The sequence below is a fragment of the Haemaphysalis longicornis genome, unplaced genomic scaffold (genome assembly GCF_048455015.1).
Source record: "Haemaphysalis longicornis isolate Haplotype H1 unplaced genomic scaffold, Haemaphysalis longicornis Haplotype H1 scaffold_2, whole genome shotgun sequence".
In the NCBI taxonomy this organism is placed as follows: Eukaryota; Metazoa; Arthropoda; class Arachnida; order Ixodida; family Ixodidae; genus Haemaphysalis; species Haemaphysalis longicornis.
In genome coordinates, this window is record NW_027526295.1 from 250,173,727 (window position 1) to 250,194,831 (window position 21,105).

A 21,105-nucleotide genomic window follows, 5' to 3' on the forward strand; every position below is an offset into this window, starting at 1 on the left:
TCGCTATTATTCGAATATTTACTCATATAAAATTATTTTCGTCAGTGCAAACTTATTTTTTGCCCTTAAGGCTTTAAAAAAGTAATTATGCGTGATATAATTAGTCGTCAATACGTCAAGATGGCAGCACTGGTTTAAACCAACGTACGAGCGAGGGAGTCCCGTAAAACGTGCTGGTTTCGGGGCGGTCTGCTAGCACCGACCGCTATGCGAGTTGTTTTGTTGACATTTTAACTTTTCACGCTCAGTTTAAAGCAGTGTTGGCGTGTTGTCACCACGATGGTTTTTCTCAGGGCACAGCACATCAAGTTTTTCCACAGGTGCCTCAATGTACTCCCCTGTGCTATGTCATCGTTGGATGAAATGAGGTAAAGCCTAATAAACACACGACCGCGTGAACCACTGTAAGGTCTAAGCTAAAATGGGTGAAAGCTTGACAGGTTTCTTGATTTTGATGTGTTATATCCTGTCTACGTCTACTGAGGGTGGTGCTGAAGTGCGCAGAAATCTGTAACGACGCCCAGGAAATGTGCCGTTCGAATCTTGATGCCAGATCTGAAATGTGCGGCTGTGGCTCATACCACATTCTCGTTTTCCAGGATGACTGTGGCTTACTTCGCTGTGTCTGGCCTGGATCTACTTAATGCTTTGGACACAATAGAAAACAAGGAGCACATCATCGAATGGATTTATTCGCTACAGGTGCTGCCGAATTCCGATCGTGAGTACGCGTCCTGCTGATCACTGCGATCCAGATCAGTTCAAGCAGCCGGTGCTTTAGTGAAAGAAGTTTATCTTTATTATCCTGCACTGCGACCAATTTAAGAAAAAGATCTTACCTCCTAACAAAGCCGTAACTGCATAAGTGCTCAGCACGCATAAAATTTTATACGATGAGTTACTATTTTTTTCCAAAATGTATAGAAATAAACGACTTTGTAGTGCTTGCATTTGTGCAAGGGTTGTTACATAGATCATGTTTCCTGACAATCTAAAATGCTGGCCAGAAAGTTGTGTATAATTTTCGTGAGCAACTTTCTTGCAGAGATAGTTAAAATTCCGATGATAAAAAAAAAAAAAATGAAGCAGCAAACAGAGAACTTGGCCCATCGTCTACATGACTCGTATCAACGGCATTGCTAAAATACGCCTTGAGCGCTGCCTGTGGGGGCGCCACTGAAATCTCCCTAGCGGCCCGTTTCGAAAGCAGTCGCGGGAGTCTCCGGCCCGCTCACCACTGTCGCAGTCGCCGTTCGCGACTGATATTTGCTGTTTGAATGCGTTGGAAATATATATTTATGTGGAGCAGTCATTCTGCTCGCAAATGTGGTGTATTTACGAGAGTGTAAATGCTTCTGACGTGATCTTAGTGTGGCACATTCAGTCTGCATAAGCTCCAGGTGTGTGTCACAGGCCGGCATCGCAAAACCGGCATATGCATGGAGCTGATTGTAATTTCACTGTACTGAAATTTACTAGCAGTACCTCCGTAAGCCGCGTTCGTTCAGATGCTCATGCTACGGCTATGCACTACGATGGAAATCGGTTTCGTGTGCTTACATAATCTAGCGGAGCTCTCATACCTGTTAGCACGCCAGTTACGCTTCATATCTCAGATATTGATCACTACCTTGAACAAGCTAATGTAGCGCAAATTTCATGGACATTGTACGCAATAAGTACGATGGATAATGCAAAATTACATGCGGGAGTCAGCACAAAGAATTTATGGCTGGGTCGTCTTGTTGCGAGGTGAGCCCTCGCAAACGGTCATCATCTGCTACTTGTATCCTCCACTTATATCTGCGTCCGTGACTAAATGCTTCTTCGAAACACCGTCATATGACACAGGGTGCCTGAAGAATCTAGCACAAAAGCGAAATCAGAGGGCCTTATCAGATACCACATTCTTCCAACGACACCTTTTATCGTTTGTGAACTTGCTTACTGTATACTTCAAAAAATGTGTCCGCCGATTGATCAGCAGTTCGTTAAAGTCGAAAAACAAAACAAAAGTGAACGCGGAGCTTGTGTGTGTGATTACTAAAACGGTCATTCCTTGATTTCGCTCCGCATTTGTACGCAACGATAGTTAAGCACCCCCCTTTCCCTCCCCTGTTTTGGAAAATATCAGTTCATTTCGGATCTAGTTGGTCTAGTGAGTCCTACCTTGCTTAGGTTAAGACGAATGTCTCTAGCATTTCTGAAGCTGCACTAAGATTTTTCATTCCCATACGAGCTAGTATATTGCTTCCGGACTTGGCAGACCATTTATTTTTCTGTGGTTTCATTAATTCTCCTTGTTCCTTGCTATCAGGTGGGAGTGGGCACATAACGACCCACAGACTTGGAATATGCTTAACATGTTTGCATGGCCGCTATTCTTATAAAAGGCACAAGTTATTGTCAGTTATTAGGTAATCACATCCCTGAATCATATTTTTCTACGACGTATATATTCGAAACAAAGCCGCATTCGTTGTCCGCTCTGCAAACCAAACTAACCTCTGGCTGTGCCAGTATCAGGTCTAAACGATACGACAATAGAATTCATTTGCGCCTCACATATTCGGAGATGACAATGGTGATATGCTGCTGCTGTCGCCGACGCCCGTAAGAGCGGTGAAGAAGCGTGCAGTACCGCGTTCCCGGATAGCTCTTGTTGGCGTTTTTTTTTAAGTGCCCTAAACATACTATTTGCTTACAGACATCGCCATAACAAGTTGTTTAGGGCACAGAAAGGCAAAAAGAAGTGAAAGAGAGCCAAAACACTGCATGAGCTGCTATCAGCTGCGCAGCGGTCATCCCGTAAGCGCCGTGGAGAAGTGGCAACAGGTGGCGCAGCAATCGTGAAGCTCGTGGCGTATAGGCAAGGAAAACCTAGGAAGGCAGTCAGATTTTTATGACAATAAGCAACAGCCAAATTAAATATATACGTAATATCGTTCACTAATAAGGCCTGCAGTCTTATCTGTCTTTCTCCATTGTGTAGTGAAGTGCTTTGTGGAACACGACTGTCTGCAATGATTGCCTTTACATTGTGCAAGTTTTTGCATGCCTATTCAACACAGCCCTATACAGCTGCAACCTGCTCACTCTGAAATTCATAGATAGGCAAACTTATCTTGGCTATACTACGAATTGGTCTCTGAAATTCCTAAAGTGCGGCAGGCAGACTAATTCAAATGCAGAGACGAAACGTGCACAAGCACTGACTACACAACAAAACATCCACACCTGCCGAAACACACCTATCGCACTCGCTTTCAGAACCTTCCGTCAGCACTGTCCCAACCATTATTAACAGTTTGGTGGCTAATGTCTTGAGCTTCTCAGCAGACTTTAATTCGAGGATTAGAGTCTGTTCACATACCTTTGTATGGATACACCGTGTGCCATGCGGATGTTTTTCCCTTTGGATGTATCTCCTGGGTACGTGAAACATAAGTGCGTGAGAGAAACGTTTGATTCCGTAATGAACTGGACCCCTCCCATCAAGGAATTGTGCAAAAATTTAAGCTTTGGGTGTTTTCTGAAACACCTTGGTGAATCTTTATTATGTCTAATTTATTTTAACTTGTTCCACTGTCACTTAACATAGTGTGTTTAATCTTGGGTATTTAACACTACATGAAAGAGGGCACTCAGGACCATAGCCTCAGCGCATAAAAACCCTCCTCCTGCAGCACCCATTTTTTGTGTAAATGTAGTGCCATTTAACATAGTGAAGGATTACAGAACTGCACTAATGGGGGGGAGAATAGTTACCAAAACACGCCATATCCTTTAACAATGTGTCTTACTTCAAAGTGTGGTACCGGGAAGGCATTGCACAACAATTCAAATCTTTCCATAATCAGCACTTATGGTCGACGCCTCATTTCGATTACTGGGGTGAAAATTGGGAACAAAATTGCTTCTAGTACAAAATGTTTGTGAAATAATAGATTTGCGATTGAAACATTCATTATGTCTGTAGAGTGTGTTTCACCTTGCTGAATTTTTTGTCCTGTTTTATTGGATGAATTGCTGTCTTGTGCATTTTTCCAACGGGTTGCTCAATAACCAATTCGGCTAAGGAGTCTTTCTTCGCAAATGTGATGTACCCCTTTTCTGGAAAGTATGTTAATACATATTATGCTGCAGCGTGTTATCAAGTATGCCTATTTGCTAGGGGAGTTCGAATTGTAAAATTCTCTAATCAAATTGTATAAAAATATGTGAAAAAAAAGAAGGAATTGTATTAGAACCTTCTATCAATTACCAAGTACTTACGCGCCGTACGTTATTGCATATTTTAACACAGCCAGAGCTCTTAACAAGTGTAGGTGCTGTTGGGCTGCAATAAATGTGAATAAACTAAAACAGGCGTTTGTGTTTCTCTGTTCCCTAATGTCTGACATTGCAGTGGCTAATGGCTCCGACACTGCTGAGTTTTGGGGTAAGCGCAAGTTTAGCTGCCACCCATGGCACATTTAACAGTCAATGCAAACCTGAATAATTGTATGCGCAAATATACAGCCATAGCTGGATAATTGAAGAAGGAGAGCGATATCAAATTCTCAAATCGAACACAAACTGCACAACAAGAGCTAGTTGATTTGTACTTGAAATCAAGAATATTTGCTCACCCCTAATTTTTGCACATTTTCTGCTGCAACCAGGAACTAATCTTGACCGCTGTGGCTTCAAGGGATCTCATGCTACTAACTGCCAGGAGAACTGCCCGGTAAGCTTGTCACCTGTTTTCTTAAAGTGTGTTGCAGCTCCTTCATTGCATATTTACGTACTGACTGTACACAGTGGTTCCCTATTAATGTGCTGTCGCACTCTATATTACTGGCAACGTGAAGGCAGTGGCCCAGCCACATTGTCAAGGGAACGTGATGCTGATAAGTGACGCAATTGATCATAAAGGAAAAGGGGTTTTGTCTTTCGTAGTAAGAGTGGCGCCCTGTATTTCGTTTTCCTCTTCTCTGCACTCGGCAAGTAACAGTTATTTGATAAGCCCACAATAAATGTCAGAACATGGAGCAGGTATAGCGGCCCCATATGCTTTCCCGCACTGCAATTGAGGACGTCACAAAAAGTGAGCAGCGAAATGCGATTGGTATTCTTTGTATAAGCATTTTTCTGGAAACAGCAAGGCAGGGAAATTTAAATGTAAAAAATATACGTATGCGGGAACTTCTTTGCTGAGCAGCACACGTTTCTTAAAAGGCACAAACTTCTGCTCTAACTTTGTCAAGCAGGTTTTCTCACTATAACTGGTTGTAAGGTTTCTTTCGATTTTGGGCAAATGTTTTGAATTGTTGTGCAAGTACAGCCAGAAAACTTGCACTGGTGAATGCGTGAGCCAGGGCCCCTTTTCACGGTTCATGTCTATTTATATACGACAGCCAGTGACAAAAGTCTCAGATTACTAGATAAATCAGCTATGCAGCATGCTCGGCCAGCTGCCGCCAGCTGCTGTGGGTATTTTCTGCTGCTTCTCATAGGCTCCAGCACCTCGCTTGCTTGGATGACGTTGCCAGCAGTCCCTCTCGTCATGATGTGCAACAATGCTTTGCGTCGCCAAAAAATGGAACGGATACAAGAGAGAACATTGTTAAAGTCAATTATTAATTTCTAAACATGCAAAGCATCGTTTGTCGTTGAACAACATCTAAAATAGCTTTGGAAGGTGTGATCCTCCAGTTAAAAAGAAACGTCCTTCAGCCTTTAGTGTGCCTTTAAGGAGGAACAACCTTGCTTGGCAACTGTCAAAATAGGAATATAGTGCAGCAGCTTTCCGAATATGGATTCTTTGCACAAACGAATGTACTCAGCACAAGCCCCCTTGGTTGACAGAATTCCACAGTGTTCGAAATGCTGGGATGCAAAGTTCTTTATGTGTTCTAAGATACTTGCATGGGTGCCGTCAGGGGCCCACTTATTGTGCGCATTTAAAATATTTGTTTTGCCTCTGTTAATTAAAAAAAAAATCATGTTTCTTGTATAAATCCCCAAAAGCAAAAATTTTTCTCGCAGACATTTTTGGGGCTTTTTTTGTCTTTAGCCAAAAACAGAACTAGTTATGGAAGGCTCTGTATGCAGCTAATAATTGCTTGCATGCATCAGGCATATATGTATACCAAAGGGATGGTTTTTGGGGTTCAACCAGCACGTCTTTTATTACTGTTGAAAATTTTATTAGGTTCTTGTTTAATTGTGACAAAATTCAAATGATATGTCTCACATGCAAAAGGTACACGTACTGGGCGGAGAGGGATGCCATTGGGGAGGGTTGCGAATTAATTTTGGACCACGGGGTGTTTCTTGAGCATGCAACCAATGTCGCATAAGTGGGAGTTCAAATGTATTGCCTTAAAGGAAAACAACAAAGCAAAAGCAGTCGTCTAATAATTGTGTCTGCAGCCCTGGCATTTAAAATTATTTTCCCCATGTTCAACAAGTTTGATTGTGAAGTGAAAATCCTGTTAAAGGTTGCCAGAAAAAAAAAAAAAAGAAAAGAAAAGCAGGGAGGTGTAGGTTTTTTCTTATCTCTGCTTTTTCTCCCGCAGTACGATAGTGCAAGCGACTTAAACTGCGGCCACATTGCCATGACGTACACTGCCCTGCTGACCCTCATTATTCTGGGAGACGACCTGAGCAGAGTGGACAGGTTTGCAATCATGCAAGGCCTCAAAGCTTTACAGCACGAATCTGGAAGGTACGTACGTTCAGATCTCGGATGGGGTGTCCAGACCCATCGTTAAATTTTGTATGGTATGCCTTGCAAAATGGAAACTCATACCTTGTGCAGTACTTGCTGCTATGGTCTGTGCAAGGATCATGACATGGGGGTTGCAAACCCACTATCGTCGTCATTGTTGATGGTGTCATCTTCACCATCATTACAACTATAATCACGCTTTGCCCAGGGAACATGTATCCACTCATTCGTGCCCAGGCATGAATCAGTGCGGTGTAAATGTTCACACACTAGTTATTCTTCACCTCGCAGCCATCCACGCTCGGCAAACATGCCATGCGAGTGCTGGCTTGCGGTGGGCTGAGTGTTTGAGGAGACAAAGGCAGGAGGCGACAGGGCAAAACATCCCGGGCGGTGCTTCTTGCAACAAACAAACACTATACCACGTACAGACTAACGGCAGGCCATAACAATAACATTGGAAGCATGGCATTAAACAGCACTGTAGAGTTACAGATGGTTCGACTCACTGATGAATACTGGAGCATCAGGTATCTTGCTGCCGTGGGTAGATTGCACTCCAAGGGAACCAGGAACGTCCTCTCACCACACATGAACGTTCAGCACAAAGGTTCGCACGCGACACGTTCGGGAAGTCAAGACCCTGTCCCCTTGTCATTCAGTGTCCTGCTACACTTAGCCAGTTGGTGGCGCTGAAGTTGCAGTGTGGGAACCGGTTATTGGGCAAAGCAACGAGGAAGAGGGCGAAAGCACCACCCTTGCCAAGTGAACCTGCTAGGCGCACTCTCTCGTCGCACATGCGCAAGACGGGAGAGCCTCCTGGCTGTAACAGCATTTGTGCTATAACAGTGATCATGCTGCTTGTGCTGTTACAGCCTGCGTTTGTGCACAAACGCTGTCTGTTACAGTGTTTGTGCGGAAGAGGTTCACGTAATAGTCGCAATCCCTACAGCAAGTGTGCAAGTGATACTAGAATTATCAGGGGGTTCTAAACACTTTGCTGGTGGCAAAGTGCTGTCTGCTTACTCCCATTTTGTTGACATCGCAACACCCGTTGTTTTTTCTCTCCGCAGCTTCTCGGCTCTCGTCCACGGAACCGAGGATGACATGCGATTTGTGTACTGCGCTGCTGCCATCTGCTTCATGCTACACGACTGGTCTGGGTTCGACAAAGAAAAGGCTGTGAGCTTTATTCAGGACTGCTACGTAAGTGCTGCCAATGGCAGACATCCTTCCTTTTAAATGTAGGCTACGTGAAATGAAGGCTGCCCAGAGTTTGTGCTCGGTAGAGCACCCTGTGTGAAGACCACAGGATATTGCAATGCTGTGGCATGAAAATACAAATCTTTTAAGTGCAGAGCACTTCAGGGGCTCGCCCTGTCGCGTAGCTTGCTTGCTGGACCTAAGTAGAGCCACACTGCGTTCTGTCGTCGCGACGTAACCCAGAGGCTTCGAAACCGAAGCGGTTTATACAATCATAAGCATTTGAAACTCGTGAATTACTGGCGCTTGTCATACATCTCCCAGTTACTTAGCGCAAACAAAAGTGTAGGTACATTTGATGCAAAATATACGTAATTAACCGGCAGCGCTTGCGTTCATTTAGTTAGGAATGCTCGTTGGGTTGGTTTTTGCGATAGTGAGCGAAAAGAAGTGGCAGTGCAATGCCGGCACGTGCGGGAGGAAACGCAAGCACAGAAAGAACAGAACTCCCGCTGGTGCAGTTTCAGGCAGGGGCCACGCGAGCACTGTGAAGGCAGGAAATTTGAATTGATTGATTGATTCTAGGGTTTAACGCGCCGACGCAACGCGGGCGATGAGGCGCGCCGTAGTGGAGGGCTCCGGATTAATTTTGACCACCTGGGGATCTTTAACGTGCGCCGAAATCTCGTACACACGGGCTTTTTTGCTTTTCGCCTCCATCAGAAAAGCGGCCGCCATGGTCGGGAATCGAACCCGCGACCTCGTGCTCAGCAGCGCAACGCCTTAGCCACTGAGCCACCGCGGCGGGTAGGAAATTTGAATTGCATTGGGTAGTAGCAGTGAGCAGATAATGGCGCTACAGCCCATTACGGCGAATCACTGCTCTGCACTTATGACAGCTTTCACATTGAGTGTAACGGCTTTAATTTTTTTTTTTTTGTGCATCTGTCACATCACATGAACCTGCTTGTTCTCGACAGGGCTATGATGGAGGAATATCCCCATATCCCGGAACTGAGTCCCATGGTGAGGCCACCTGTTCAGCGTCTGTTTTCTCTCTTTTCCTTGGCAATTTCAACCACTGCTGCATTTGAAAAGTGGCTACCTGTTTGGTCGTCGGCATAACGGGCACATGTTCGGGGCAATTAGTGGGCCAGCAGAATTGATATGTGGGAGATCCTTTTGCAGAATAAGGGTTAACCAAGGATGGGCAGTATCACAGTACTTCAGCGTACTATATTTCTGGACTGAGATACATTTGAAAAATGTATTTCAACCTCAGTGATCTTTCGATCTGTCGATTGTATTGCGGTACTCCATCAGACATGAAAATCTTGCTTATCGTATTATAAAAAGTACACAAGTTTTTTTACAGCGGTTGCAAATCGCCTCAAGTGAGGGTTTTTGCAGTGAGAACATCTTGTCCCGCTATCGCCGCTTGTTCTTAGAGTAGCGTATCTTGTGCGTCTCAATGGCATTTTGTTACCTTGACTTTCAAACTGTGAAGGTGGTATTTACTCTCTATTACTGAACTTGTTCGGCATGCGCAATTATTCAAATTTTAAAAATATTTGATCAATTTAGTGTTTCAAACATTATTCAATATTCACTTAGGCCACAGTTTTAGTATTCGAAAGTTTCAAAGTATTCACTCAAAATATTTGTCATAATGTGCGCTCTTTTGATATACGATAAGTCCATTAATACTCATTGCATTAACAAAATTCTGGCAAAGGTGGAGGTCACTTAAGCATACTGTGTGAGTTCGTGTGTACGCCATACCTCAAATGGAGGGTGCTTCAGGGCCCTTTCAAAATCGCGGTGCTCTGCTGGAAAGTCAGGTTATTTTTGCACTGCCCATTTACGTGCACTCGTTGAACAACCCTTCGAAATTTGTTTCGAGCAAGAAAGGTCCTGGGTGAAAGCAACGTGTTGTGAGCTGTCACAGTGGGTGGCTTTGGCAAGGGGGATAGCAAGCTGCTAAAATTGGTGTTGACGCAGGTGGGTCGACGTACTGTGCGGTGGCATCGCTTGTCCTGATGGACCGCCTCAAGTGCGCCCTGAGTGAAGGGCAGCTGCGGAGCCTGCAGCGGTGGTGTCTCAACCGGCAGCTCACCGGGTTCCAGGGGCGCCCCAACAAGCCCATCGACACCTGCTACGCCTTCTGGGTGGGCGCTGCACTCGAGGTGCGTGCTTTGCACTGAGGGCAACCCACTCGTGTTTTATTTACTTTTGGCGCCCCTGCGATCCTCTAATTATGGATACCTCTAAAAATGACTCGTTTTGAGAGAAAATGAGAATATTTACAGGAAGTTTTCGAGACTTATTGCGCTAAGTTTCAGAGTTGTAAGAAATCTTTCGGGTTAAGTATTGCATGGCTTATGTCCAGAATCTGTTTACTTGTCGTGCTAGAGTTGGGCAGAAAGCATCGTTAGTGTCATGCTCACGGAAGTGACCGCAGTTGTTTATTCTGACTGGTTTGAATGTTTGGCAGGCTAGTTAGGATATCAGCGAAATTTGTGCATCAATAGGCAGGTATCCACAGCCTGTGTAATAGGAGGACTGGCTTTATGAAAGGCGGCTTGCACTTCCACTCCTGTAGCACTAAAGCACGAAGAACAATAGACACAGCTTTGCTTTGGCATGTAGGAGGTGCCATGAACACACAGACGAAAGTGGGACTGGAGTTGAAAGTGCAATACACAGGAAACAGCTGTAAGAGTGTTTCTACTTGTTAAGAAAGCCCCCAACCTCAGCCCTTACTATCCTAATAATCTTGTAGGAAGCACATTACGGAATGAGAGCAGAACTTCTCTGAGTATTCCACTAATGCATTATGGGTCACATTTATCGCATTTATTTACGAAATTGAATCCTGCGAATAATGAAGGAAGAATTTCTTTCTAACCAGGCTTGTGCAGTTGGGAGAACAAATCTTGAGAATGTTTGCATTGAAAGACATGGAATGCCAACTGTGCTCCTTTTCGCAAGCCACAATAGACGCTGATCTCGTGCCGTAGCTGGTAAATGTATGTGTAGCAGTCGAGGTGGTGGCCTTCTTATTCTGCCTTTTGTGGCAGGATCACGATCCCTGAATGCGGATATTCTAAATGTTAACTTCGGCTTGTTGCTAATGGGCTTTGAAAGGCATCTTATGTTCCTCTTGCTATTCATATTTTCATACGTATTGGTATAACATAAAATAATGAACCGGTGGAAATTTCGATCACTGCCATATATTGGTAACCATTCTGCTGCTTGTGCAGGATAATTTGTTATCAGGTTCTTGCTTTTGTTAGTGAATGGTTATGGTATGCGCACTGGCCAGCCTACCTTTAGTTATTATTCATGCTTCTTCTGAGTTGCTTGTGTTACCCAGTCTGCACACAATTATTAAAGTGCTATTATTATTGTTATTACTACAGTCAAACCCGGATATATCGAACTCGCAAAAAACGGTCATTAGTTCGATATATCATATAATTCGAAATATAATGTTTAAAGAATTTGACAATGCACAGAACGTACCTCATCACTAACTGTTGTTTACTTGCAAGATACATGCTCCGCGGGCACACTAGCGCGAGAAATAGTCTCCGATCTTCTTTTGCTTCATCACTTTCGAAGCATTGTTGAGCACACACTTTTCAACATTGTCAAGTGACTCGAAACAGCTGAGCCCACAGCCTTCTATTGCCGCGCAGTGGCGGCGAAGAACGCTCAGCGCGTGAAGAGCATCGGAACATGGGGGCGGGGCGGAACTCGTCGAGTCCTCACAGTTGAACAAGGATGAGCAAGGCGTACCGATGCGTCGTCAACCGCGAAAACACGAAAAGGGAAGCATGCGTAGAAGCGAGGGGAGAGAGAGCCCGCCGCGCGAGACTGGCGAGACAGCGGGAGAGTGTGGTCCAACCACTATTTCCAGGGGGTGGCTGTCAGAGCGAGCGAGAGCGCGAGCGCTTGGGCTAAGTGACTTTTCAAACTGGGGGAGGAGGCGTAGGCAGCTCGCCCAGCTGCCGCGCGGGAAAGCCAACTTCGGGGGCAATCTTGCGCTGCCGAAGTTCGATATATAGGTTGCGGCTGCCTTTTTTGTTCGATGTAGCCGTACTTTTTGCTATATATTCTCCCGGTAACATTATAGTGCACATTAATTGTTCGATATATGGGATAATTCGATGTAAACGGGTTCGATATAGTCGGGTTTGACTGTATTACTGTTATTAGCACCCTATTATCAGAGCCCGTAGAACTGGTCTTGGTACGGTGCCCGGTACATGGGCAGCACACAGCTAGTTTCAGACCTATCGCGCGCACAGTGGCACCAGTCACCTACAGGGTACCGTACTGGGACCAGTCATCTGCTCTGCTGTAACTCTTCATTGCTGGTGCTACTGTGTCAACGTTCGGCCATTTTTACGCCCAACTGAAACTGGTGGCATTTTGCAAGAATGACCATGTGCTGTACTCTCAAAGTGTACACATTTGATATTGCACAATGGTACGCATAAGCCCAGGGTGAATAGACATTAAATGTTGTTATTTTATAGCTAATATGGTAGTTTGACGTTCTTCAATGAACTCTTACATGAAACTTTTAACTGGTCTTCTTTTTCTTTTCCTTGTTCAGAATCTGATAAAACGGTTGAATTTGAAATCTCCACTTAAAATGCAAATTATGGTTATCGATCAGAGTAGAAAACCTGGCGTACCATTGCACCTATTTTCTGATTAAAAAATAAGCAGCGATTGATTACCTAGCTAAGCACATGTATACGTTAAAAAATAAGCAGCGATTGATTACCTAGCTAAGCACATATATTTGTTAATTTACAGGTTTTTGTGTCACTGTTCCTTTTTCTATTTATGCAGCTTTTAGGTGCCTTTCAATTCATTGACTACAAGGAGAATTCCGAATTTCTTCGGTCGACTCAGGATGAAATTACTGGTGGCTTCAGCAAATGGCCTGGCAGCGACCCGGGTAGGTGGTAGTGCCTTTGAAACTAAACATTTTAGGACATCAACGTGCAATGTCTACATGCACAGATATTCCTAGTAGGGCTACACACATACACGCACATACACAGAGAAAGGGAGAGAGGGGGTGGGCAGCATATGCAAACTAGTGCACTGCACACTGCCCTGGCAGTGCGGTTGCGAGACCTTGGCCCCGGCTGAAGCCGGGTTTACTGCACCAGCATTCCATGGCCTGCACACATAGCCGTTCCCTAACAGCCGGAGGCACAGCAAGCAGTCAAAACACCCGCTTCTCGTCAGCCTTGCCTCCCCACGAGGTCGCTCTGAGGTACAAAGGTAGGGAGGGCCGCATGTTTGGCAGGCAGCCCAGAGTTCTTAACGGCTGCAGGGGTTTGCGAGGTGGCGAGAGTCCTGCACGCGACACTCTGTGCCACACATTTCACGCCTTCCATTAGTTGACAATGTCTGTAGTGCCACTCGCTGCCCCAGTGGCTGCAATGGAAGGTGGCGCTCCATCAGCAACGGCCGGTGAGCTAAGCATGGCTTATCCTGTGGGAATTGCTGACTTGTGGAGAAGAGGCGCTCCAAGAGCTTTGTATGGGAAAAATTTTTAACAGTCGTGAACTCCAAAACGGCAGTGTCCGAAGGACGTTCAGTGTCTGTCGTGCAAATTTTTTTTGGTCTGTAATTCTTCGAAGACTGAGACGCTTCATCACAGTCGTCACAAGTGCAATGTTTCATTGAACAGTGGAAGTATTTCTTTTTTTTTCTCACCTCAATGCCCTAAACCTCCCGTGCCTACAGACGTAAAGGAGAAAGTGACATCGCGTGCGTGCGCCTTTGTGCGAAAGACATGCATCACTTAGATGTTGTCAGCAGCAGCAGCTTCAAGGCAGCTGCAAAGGAGCTGGTTCAGATCAGTGCTAGATATGGCAAAGTGAACGCCCAAGATATTTTGCGGCATCTCACAACTGTGTCGCGAAAAGTCGCCGAACTTGCGGGGGCTTTAGGAGACCACATGCTGCCCGAGATCCAACTTGCGCTCAGTAAAAGCAGGTGCACAGTAACAACTGACATGTGGACGGGTGATTGCAAAAAGCTCGCCTACACGACAGCTATGGCGCATTATATCGACTCTAACTGGAGCATGCGCTGCGGCGTTGTGTTCACGTGCGACTTTCCCAATGAACAGAAAATCAGGGGCAACATTTGGAAGGAACTATAGTACGAAGGTTCATGAAGCTTGGAGTATGTGATGCCGCTTTCAAAAAAGCAAAGTTCGTAACTGACCAAAGAACAAATATTGTGTGCGCATTGCAGGCCTATGGCAGAATAGATTGTAGCGCACACATGCTGAACACTGTTCTGCGAAACTTGTTTGCTGAGGAATTTTTCGTCAATAAGGTTCTGTTGGTTAGCAAAACAGTACTGACGACCAAAGCCGTCATAATTTTTTTAAGCCAGCTAAAGCAAACTGTCAGTCAGGAAGTCCCCACCAAATAGCATTCAAAGGTATCCATGCTAAAGTCTGTCTGCTCCCAGTTCGAGGAGGTAGAAGCTTTACTGGAGTCAAGAAACAATTATATGATGGAAAGTGTGAACATGGCAACACTGGACGAGTTAATCGAGTTCCTGAAACCATTCGAAGATGCTAGTGACACGATCGAGGAGGAAGAACGTCCAACACTTCCTTTGGTTGTGCTGTATGCTTCCGCATTGAAGAAACATCTTGAACGTGCTCCCATGTCTGCAGTAGAGCCAGTAGAAATCGAGAAGCTGAAGGCCTCTGCTCGTCATTTCCCGAAAACAAAACTGAAAATTTCCCTCCTCCACAAGACCGCCACATTTCTCTGGCCTCAGTTCCGCCAACTGCGCATGTTGCCTGAGGAGGATCACCTTGAAGTATACGCGCACGTCAGAGAGCTGCTTGGCCGTGTCAATGAAACAATGACCGAAGATGAAGATGAAACTAATGATGACATTCGAGAGCCCGCTTCGAAAAGAAGGTGCCTGGGTTTGTTTCAAGACTGGTGTGATGAGGAGGATGGCAAGGCAGCTAGAGATGAATTGGAGGAGTATCTGCATGGCAAGGAGGACTACTCATGCTCAGGTGTGTCTGAGCTTTGTGACTTCTGGAGAGCGCATGAGAAGAAATTCCTAAACTGTCCCTTCTATCCAAACGCATCCTGTGCATCCCTGCTACAAGTGCTAGCAGCGAACAGAACTTTAGCACGGCGGGATACATCATGCAAGCAAGATGGGCCTACCTGAAGAAAGAGTCCATAGACAATTTATTGTTTATGCACAAAAACATGTAGCAAGGAGCGAGAAACATAACGAGAAATGAAATAGTATTTGTTCAAGAATTGTATAAATAAAAAAATATCCACTTTTCTCGGAATCATTTAAAGGATCCTCGGTGTGCCTTGATTTCGAAGACTGTAGTAAGTGAAGTGCCTACTTCACCGTGACTCTTGAAAATGCAGCTTCTAAGTCGAGATGCTTAAGTTGTACAAAGCTCGGCCCAAGTTTTAAAAAAAATATTTAAGCCAAACTAGTCGCTTTTTGCTTACATTTTTAGGTTAAAAACAGCAATCTTCTCTGGGCTCACGTTTATAGCCTCTTGGTCTTGGGCCGATATTTAAAAAAAACAGTCTGGTGGGCCCAAGCTTATTTTATTAAATTCTGCGGGGCTTGGGTCGGGCTCGGGCTGACATTTCAAAGATTTGTGGGGCTCGGGCTGACATTTTAAAAATTTGTCAGGCCTGGGCCGTGTCTCTATCGGGCCAGGTTGGGCCGGGCCTAGAAATTGTGTCCCGTGCAGTGCCTTAACGCTAGTAACACATACTGGCTACTCTGCTCTGCTACTCTGCCTGCACAAGGGAATCATAGGAAGAGGTGGGCTATCAGGTGAGAGAGAAAGAAAAAGAGAGGGGGACTTTGTAACGCCAAGGCCCAAGGCTAATTTTCAGCGTAAACTGATCCTGCTGAAGACAGACACACTACTAATTGTAGGAAATATGGCGGTACCTGCAAATGCTTTGGTCAGTCTTATAGAATGTGTTGCATTCTCTGCTCCTCCACAATTATTGCAGCAAGGATTGGGGTTGTGGCCTGTGTGAAAGCAGTAGCTGTTTGTGTATGCGGTGTGTGTAGTGATGTTTTACGTTTTGCTCTCTGCACTGTCGGTAACAGTTAAAGCTTGCCTAACTTCTTTTCTTAGAAAAAAAAATTTGTTGAGCTGGTTGGACATTAGTGCTTGAAAAATTATGCTTTGAAATGCAGTGCTGTCATGTGAAAAAAGAAAACTCCTGTGTACCCTTCACTTTTTTCATTTGAAACATTTTTTTCCCCTAGTGCAGCAGAAATTTGAATGATTGTCTCGAATCGTGCTAGTTTATTGGCCGCCCGAAACTTGAGGCAGGCCAGGCGGCAAGCAAAAGACTTGATGTATAGCATAACCATCAGGACAGTCTGGCGCCATTTGATGACATTGATCTCCCGTGCAGATCCCATGCATGCCTACATGGGCATTGCGGGCCTGTCATTGATGGGTGCGGAAAAAGTAGCACCACTTCAGCCAGCACTCAATGTTAGCCAGCGAGCAGCAGACCACCTGAAGGCCATCCACCGCTCCTGGAGGTCACTCGAACAGAAATCCGATCATTGTTCGGGCGACGCTGGAGACAGATGATGCACGCTTGCGAGTGTAGTAGTGAATTTGTGGTTGTTCGATTTCCTCACTCTGGAGGCCAGTTTGAAAGCTGTGCACTCGGTGGCAGACATATCTCTCCCACTTTGTCCGGAAACTGCAGTTTTCTTTTTAAGATGCAGCGGGAGGAATGACACCTCCGGATGATACACGTTACTAACAGCTCTTTGTTTTGTCTGGGCAAAGGTTAGGAGGAATGCTTTTCATTGTCGTTTTCATATGTTTACACGCTGAGGTGCGTGGAACTAGGCGTGGCATTCGATGTTGAAGATCACGGGAAACACTGAGATTCACAAGCTGACTTGTGTGCATGAAGGCAAAGCAACACTTTTTAATTGTTTTGTGACTTTTACTGTTTTTGGAGCAGGGTGTTGGTGTCGTGTGGCTAAAGCAAGAAACTTGAAATTCTTCCTCTGCATGAGAAAGCCCGTACTTAGGGCCAGTTCTTTAAACACAGAAGCGCACAATGCCTTGATGTGTCACAGGAACTGTTGAACGATTATTTAGTGGTCAATATAAGATAACGCGAGCCTGTTTCCTTTCTTTATCACTTGGCTTTATTGCTTTCAAACGGGTAATTAAGCAGCACTGTTAACAGTGCTGTTTTTTCTTTTTCGTTATTTTTTGGCAGTTTTCTAGCAATTTTCCTAAGGTGTTGTCACTATTAAGGTACACCATGCTACTTGTGGCTGTTTACGAATGTCTTCATTTGTCACCGCAGATTACCTTATTTTTAACTTTATTTGTAACTTGACGTAGTCTGATGTTACCAAGTGATTTCCTGTGATGTGATGTGAGTGCACTTTGATGTGGCTTAAATTTTGGCACTATTTTTAGGATCCGAAAGGGTGTTGTGGAGTTCTTGCACGAGTGCTGCCCTTACACTATTTTATTCAATGGTTGGAGAAAAAAGTGCCATCTCTTTATGCAGCCAACACCTTTTCTCTGTGCTTATGACCCTATGACTGGTTTGTGAATGCATTTGCCAAAGGTTTACATCTCAAGACCATCTTATCATGATGTTTGTCGCACAAAAGACTTTGTTTCAAGTGAAGAAAATTGATCGCACTTTTTAAACTGTGGTTATTTGAATGCTGTTGAAGTGTTTTGCAAGAGCTTAATTTTGTTTTCACCCAAAGCTTATGGGTGAGTTGATTTTAAGTGTAAGCTCGTTTGTGTGTTGACAAATGTTCTCTGCTCAAACTGCATTTCGTCCTCAACTATTCACATTATAATTGCATAAGCTGCATTCACAAACATGGTGTATTTATGGGTAACGTGATACATATCACCTAGGGGTTTGCGAATATTCCAGTTTTGAATTAGAGTTGAATTATGACTTTATTCGAACAATTCAATTCGAATTTGAAAAGTTTGAATTCCTTATAAGCAAACTCGTGCATAATTAATAGCTGCAGAGTATCAAAGGTTGTATAATATACTGTAAGGAGACAGAACGCTTCTCTCACGGAGGCAGCAGATCGAGCGGTTCCGCCTTTACTTGTCGGATCGTGGCTCCACAACCAAGTCACTTATGATGATGATCATGTACAGATGACGATTATAATGGTTATGTACGGGTGAGAGATTGTCCACACTGGTGGAAGGTGGATAGGCACAGTCTACGACAGTTCCACGAGTCCACGAGTAAGCGCTCACAATACAAACAAAGTTTGGTACATCTCTCAAACTTCGCTGCACGTTTGCAAGCGTAATCTGTGTAATTCAAGTCTAACAAACTTGCACTAGCCGCCTTCGTAAAAGCTGTCTCCAAGACACTTTCCTTTTAAAACCTAGTGGGTGTGCCCAGTGCTTGCCCATAATGCTGGAGCAATTTCCCATTATGTCTCCAAACCTTCCCCTGCAGTAGGCAAGAGTGCCACATGTGTAGAGATGCTGCTATCATGAGGAAAGGGGTAGCCCTTGCACATTAATAGCTAAAGTGGGCTCTCTCTCTGGAAAAAGGCGCACTTGCTATCTGATTAGTTCAAAAATTGCGGCAGTGTAAAAAGGTGCGCTACCTTTTGTGCCGATTCTGGCGTTTAAAGCTGCATGGGAGCTGGGGAAAAGTCTTGTGGGAAAATTGTATTTTTGTTTTGTTTAGTGCTTTCGGGTTTGAATTCAAATGTGTGGGTCATCTCCGAATAGTATAGATTCCACCATAGATACTTAAAGTTTTTGCCAATACAAATTTGATTCAAGTTTTATTCATGCTGAGTTTTATTAGTCAACTTCTGTTATTTCAACCCTGTTGCAACCACAAATATGTGCCCGCATGGAGTGAAAAATTTAATTTAAGTCAAAACACAATGCTTTAAATCGTAACAGGACCTCTGATCATGATCAATATAAGCAGAAAAATCGAACTGAACTTGAACTGAGGTCGCATTAACTAGAGGCAACTGTATTCACACACATCTGTATCAAGTCAAGGGTGTAAGTTATGGTGGTACTACTTCACAAGTGTGGGTGTGTGTGTCAGCTTTGAGCAGTTGCAGTGAATTCACCGATTTATGTCGCTGCACAACATGCATGTCTCCGGACTCCATATGTGTCGTTATCGTTCAGTGTGTTTGTGTGCATGATGCGAAGATTTTATCACAACCCAACAGGGGACGTTAACAGCAGCAGAAGGTTCGTATGTACTGGAGCGGCTGCATTTGTAACAAACATTGTTGTTATTTGTCAGATCTAGAAATGGTGTTGGGACTGAGGTCTGTTGTGTGAGACCAAGCTGAGACGTAAACTGTTCAGGCCTTTCCAAGTCTATGCATTGCGATGACAACTACAAAGTGTGATCTTGTAGCAAGATGTAGTCGGGTTGTCATGACACCAGCTATCCAGAGTCGGGAACTACAACGCTTATTTCTTCATTTCAGTGCGACCTATGTGATATGCTTGCTATAGTGAATGTGCTGCATTTTTAATAATGAAAACGTTGTGGTCATGCCAAGTTTTTGGGGGGAATAGATAAGTTTTCTGACTAATTTTACAAGCTATTGAGAAAAACTGTTGAGTGTAAAGGGCTGCGAGATGGAAAACGTAGCAGTTGTGTTTCCATTAGATGCATGCATACAGCCGGGAGAAAATGAAACGCAGAGAAGTGTTAACTACAACACATAAATGTTGCTATTACTTTTGAATCCCATCTACTGGTGGTACGAATAATTTATAAACATAAGTGCATTGCATTTGTGTTGGACATTTATCTCACTTTATTCACATCGCCCCTCCCATATCCGACGTAGCAAGCCCTTCTCTCGGTGGGACTAATCTTTTCGGCTATCATTACACCTTCGTTATTTTAAATTTGCAAGTTTGGATTTATATTTCACTGCACACAATGTGTTTCATTTGCTGCCAATTGTACATGTGCTGTGGCAATTGTACAGAACCTGGGAGGCTTTGGTATTTTTTATTATGAAGGCATATTTCCCTGGGAGTGAAGTACAAAACAAGAAAAGTGATACCTGGTAGCACGCAACTTTTGGCAGGTTACGATATTTTGGTGCTATTTTGTTGCAAGAAAAAAAAAAGATCTAGAATTTATTTTAAGCATCGTGTCGAGTCATTATGAGCGAAAAATTTGCAGCCAGTCTGGTTTTTTAACATCATAAAACATGTTGCCTGCTTTGCACAATTGGCTGGCAGCCATTGTGCAATGCAGCAAGATCTTTTGCAAAAGGTTTCAAATTTGATTGATTTTTTATTTGATTTTTCAACATTACAAAAACCTCTTAAAAGGATGCTTGGAGGGATAAAAAGCTGCAAGGATAACCAGTATTAATGTCAAACCATAGCAGCATCTCGCTGCAACATTTGGCTTGGTCGCCCTAATTCGTTATAAATGTAGAGTACCTATGTCTCAGTGTGAGAGTTATATTTGTACCAACGTTATACGAGTACATGGAGTGGCTATGGTGATTCGAGATGTTTTGATAGCCTCAGTTAGTATGGGCACTGTGCAGACCTAGAAGACAAGGCTGGCCTGTGTTATTAGGCAAACATGTCATATGGGGTTTCTGAAACTGAAATCTGCTCATGTCAAGTATTTTTCCACAGTATGTGGTCATTGTGAAGATGAAAATGCAGAAGGCCACAGGACCAGCCCTGCTATGGTATACGGTACTTAGTCCATCTGGGCGTGCATAAACACCACGTTTTTGAGCATCAACCAAGTACTGGATACCACACTGGTGCCAGTTTTATTACCTGGTACCAACAGCCCATTACGTCGTGCAGAATTTTACGACCTTAAGTGCTTCATTGCACAAATCAATGAACAGGATAACCACCATTCTCATATGCTTATCGCCAAGAGCAAGCTTTCAGCCTAAAAGTTTCGTACATCTGGTCCAAGTTTGTGTGACTGCACTTCTGTAGTTTGAACACTATCATCATGAATGCTTTATCCACATGTGACGTAAATGTGAATAAAATGAAACTGCCAAGCCGACCACGGCTGTGCTATTAAAAATGCAGAAAAAGGTCTCTGACAGTG

General features: G+C 44.1%; 1 protein-coding gene across 1 annotated transcript; it reads left to right on the forward strand.

Annotated features, from left to right (window-relative positions):
• The first annotated feature begins 121 nt into the window (after positions 1–121).
• On the forward strand, positions 122–21,091 carry Betaggt-i (geranylgeranyl transferase type-1 subunit beta). Its single transcript, XM_077700144.1, has 9 exons — positions 122–368; positions 600–721; positions 4,665–4,729; positions 6,564–6,712; positions 7,789–7,921; positions 8,899–8,944; positions 9,920–10,104; positions 12,788–12,896; positions 16,402–21,091. Exons 1-9 carry the CDS (start codon positions 280–282, stop codon positions 16,584–16,586), a joined length of 1,083 nt encoding a protein of 360 aa, XP_077556270.1. The 5' UTR covers positions 122–279; the 3' UTR covers positions 16,587–21,091.
• Positions 21,092–21,105: the final 14 nt, after the last annotated feature.

Coding starts and splice junctions, on each gene's coding strand:
- Betaggt-i (XM_077700144.1), top strand. CDS start 280: ATGGTTTTTCTCAGGGCACAGCACATCAAGTTTTTCCACAGGTGCCTC. Junction 8,945..9,919: donor TCCCGGAACTGAGTCCCATG/GTGAGGCCACCT, acceptor GTGTTGACGCAG/GTGGGTCGACGTACTGTGCG. Junction 12,897..16,401: donor ATGGCCTGGCAGCGACCCGG/GTAGGTGGTAGT, acceptor TCTCCCGTGCAG/ATCCCATGCATGCCTACATG.